Source organism: Propithecus coquereli, unplaced genomic scaffold (genome assembly GCF_000956105.1).
Source record: "Propithecus coquereli isolate 6110/MARCELLA unplaced genomic scaffold, Pcoq_1.0 Scaffold198, whole genome shotgun sequence".
Classification (NCBI taxonomy): Eukaryota; Metazoa; Chordata; class Mammalia; order Primates; family Indriidae; genus Propithecus; species Propithecus coquereli.
The window spans coordinates 1,881,789-1,884,960 of record NW_012144744.1 but is presented as its reverse complement, the minus strand read 5'-3'; the positions used below and the strand labels follow the sequence as shown (position 1 = coordinate 1,884,960).

The 3,172-nt window shown below is 58.3% G+C and overlaps 1 protein-coding gene across 1 annotated transcript in view; it reads right to left on the bottom strand.

The window, feature by feature from the left end:
- The window catches only part of SLC17A6 (solute carrier family 17 (vesicular glutamate transporter), member 6), an 88,583-nt gene extending 85,919 nt beyond the window's left edge, over window positions 1-2,664 (bottom strand). Inside the window, exons 1-2 of the mRNA XM_012643486.1 lie at window positions 2,413-2,664; window positions 760-878 (exon numbers count right to left, since the gene is read on the bottom strand). Of these exons, the coding sequence (XP_012498940.1) occupies window positions 760-878; window positions 2,413-2,526 (233 nt within the window). The 5' untranslated portion in view covers window positions 2,527-2,664. The remainder of the gene's footprint in view (window positions 1-759; window positions 879-2,412) is intronic.
- Between the last annotated feature and the right edge of the window lie 508 nt (window positions 2,665-3,172).

The window sequence follows — 3,172 nt, the reverse complement described above, 5'->3', positions numbered from 1 at the left end:
CACTCCTGCAGCCGAGCTTTGCTCCTTGACACTCCCACCCCATCAGTCCTTAAGGCTCATGCTTGGGAGGGGGCCTCTGCAGGTGACGCTGGGGGCGCTCCAGAAAGCTGGCGCTAGGACCTTGGCTGCGGCCACCTCTGCCGGGTGAGAGGCATCTGGATGCAGCTGAGCTCTTCCCCCATCCCCTCCCCTACGCTCATTAACAGGTGGAATCGCACCCCTGGCGCCTGAAATCCCTCCTGCCTCCCTAGAAACAAATCCTTCAGACCCAGAGCACCATCTGGGCGGGCTCCGGGGTCCGGGCGTTCGACGTGCCCTGTTGTGAGGTCCGCACCCTGGGAATCGGGGCACCCAAGGGACGCGCGGGAGAGAGCACAGCATGTGACGCCTCCTCCCCACCCCCACCCTTCTGTGCACCCTGCCGGCCGCACTGTCCCTGTTCGGCCTGCTCCTGGCCTGGCTTCAGCTTCTATCCGGCTGTAAGGCACACGGACCCTTTCTCCAAAAGCTAGTTCAGCCACAGCACAGACCGGGAGGCCGCGTGCGCCTGTCCCAGGGAGCTTAATTTTGGGGGTCTCCTTTATTCTGGAAGGAGGCACCAGCAGTTCCAGCGCCGAGAAAGTGTGGCCAGGGAGCAGACCTCACCCAGGAGGGATTCCTCAAGCCCCGCGGGGGCTGTCGACCCTGCCCCGCCTTCGGCTGCCTGGTCGGAGTGTGCAAGCGCCGCGCCTCCGAGCCCCCGCCCGCCGGGCGCGTTACCTGTTGGCTGCCAGCCTAGACGCGATGTAGCCGCCCGGAATCTGGGTGATGATGTAGCCCCAAAAGAAGGAACCGTGGATCATCCCCACTGTTTCCGGGTCCCAGTTGAATTTGGCTTTCTGTGCAAGTCGGAAAAAGAAAAGTGGAGAGAGAAGGAGAGTAGAGTCAGTGCTGAAGATTCACTTTCAGTGGTTCGCAGGCCAAAGAGCCCTCAACGCGCAGGGGCGCTTCGGGCATTCTGGGGATAGCAGGGGTGGTTTAATTTTCGTTTCCTAACAAAATCGCCTCTTCTTACTGAAAAAAACCGTGCTCATCAACAAAATTTATTGTGATTAATAGAGAGGCTGGGAGCCCTGCCTTTGCTCCCGACTACTGGCAGGCAGGTCGGATCACCCCAATGAACGAGGAATCCTCAGGGCCCCAGTCTTGGAAAATTGGACTCCCCATGACGAAATTTGTTAGGCAGATGGAGACTCTTGGCCGGGGTCCATTTAGTGGACGCAGTAGTGGAGTGACTTAGAGAATGGAATCCAACCCTCCGACCTAACTAGGAAAATTCTCGTAAAAGGAAGATGGGGAACTCGGAATGGAAGGTGCAGGACTCCGAGCGCCTGGGAGAAAAGCCGTTTCCTGAAAATGGGATGGGCGTGGGCCCGAAAGGTTTGGAGTCGCCCGGTGATTTGGGGGGAGTTAGTGGAGAGGGAGGCGTTGCTCCGGGGTTGTAATAAGTACGGGCTGGGTACGTCTGAAGGTCAAGGTCTAACTCCGCCCTGGCCGGCCTAGGTGGCTCCACGAGGTGAATCAATCTCAAAGTAAACCCGGGCGAACTATCTGCGTCGGAATAGTGAGAGAATTTATCCCTCGCGGAGAGCCGGGGACTCTTTTACTCCCTTCGAATAGAATAATATTTTGAAACCAAACTCATTTTGCAGGGTCTCCCGGACTCCCCTGGGGCCAGTGGCGCTCACGGCTCACCATGCACAGAGCTTTCCCTGATTGCTACCCCCAACCCTTGGTTAGTCTGGTTTATGGCCGCTCAGGTCCCTAAAACAGAAAGTCCGGACCCGAGGGTTTCTGTGACCTTGACTTGACCCTCCTCTCTCCACGTGTGACTCCTGGTGACCTGAGACTCTCCTGCGACTGCGGGTCCTTTCTGAGCCTGCGAGGTAGACCTCCAAAGACCCCTCCGCCAGACCTGCTGATGGGAGCACACCTGATTTGATTTCTGTTTTCGGTTTTGTTTCATTTTTATTATTAAGAATGTTTTGGCGGGAATTGGGGGAAGTCAGGGGAAAACAATACCTAAAAAGCTACTCTATTCCTCCGAGTAAAAGAAAAATATTTCGATTCTGATTTAGCGGGCATTATTAGTCACCAACTTATTGTATTAAGTGACTCTTCACAAAATCCTGGTGAGCTAGACGCTATTTTCCCCTTTGCAGATGAGGAAGGGAAGGCCCAGGCGGCGGAGGGAAAAGAGAGGGGATACTATTACTGCGGTCCATTCTAGAACAGCAGAACTGGAGAGGCGCTTTGGGAGCATCCAGGCCTTCCTCTCTCAGTGGGGGGAAAACGGGGCTCGAACAGGTCGTGTGGCTTTGCGAAGCCACCTGGCCGGCAAGCGGGAGCCAGGGCGGCCCAGCCGATGCCCACCTCCTTGATGACCTTGCCCCCGCGGTGGATGGTGCTGTTGTTGACCATGTCCACGATGGCCACGCCCAGGTTGCAGCGGATGCCGAAGGAGATGCAGAAGCCCAGGCCGCTCATGACCGCGATGATGTAGCGGCGCGGCAGGCCGAAGCACGTGCAGTCGCACAGCGGCGCCTTCTTCTCGGGCACCTGCAGGGGCTTCCCATCCTCCGTCAGCTCGATGGTCTCCCCGGTGTCCTGCTTCTTCTCCAGCACCCTGCGCGGCAGAGCGGGGGGCGGGGAGAGTCAAGGACGCAGAGGGTTAGGCGCCCCCAGTGCCGGCCCACTCTGTGTTGCAGGACTTGCCAGAGCTAAGGCGAAGGCCTCTGACCTCACCCCTCCCTCAGGGGTCAGGGGGGTAGGCGACACCAAGCTTGAAGACCTCTCGCGCTCCCTAGCATTCTGCCCTTCCCCCTCCCCGCGGTGGCATCCCTTCAATACCTTGAGGCCTAAAACCGTGAGTCCCCGTTATCTCGGGATCCACCCCTCCGCGCCTTGATTAACAAATACGGGCTGCTCGGGCCTAACTTTCTTGGGTTCTGCAGTTTGTCAGGGAAGGGGGTTACGGAAGTCTTCTCCGCACCTGTGTAGACACCTCCCCACCCCTCAGTGCCTTTCACCCGCGACTGCAGGTGTCATCCTGCCACCCCGCTTTCCGAGGCTGCTCCACCGCGGGCGGGCCCAGCCACAGCCCTGCACCCGCGCTGCCTTCTTTTCAACCAAG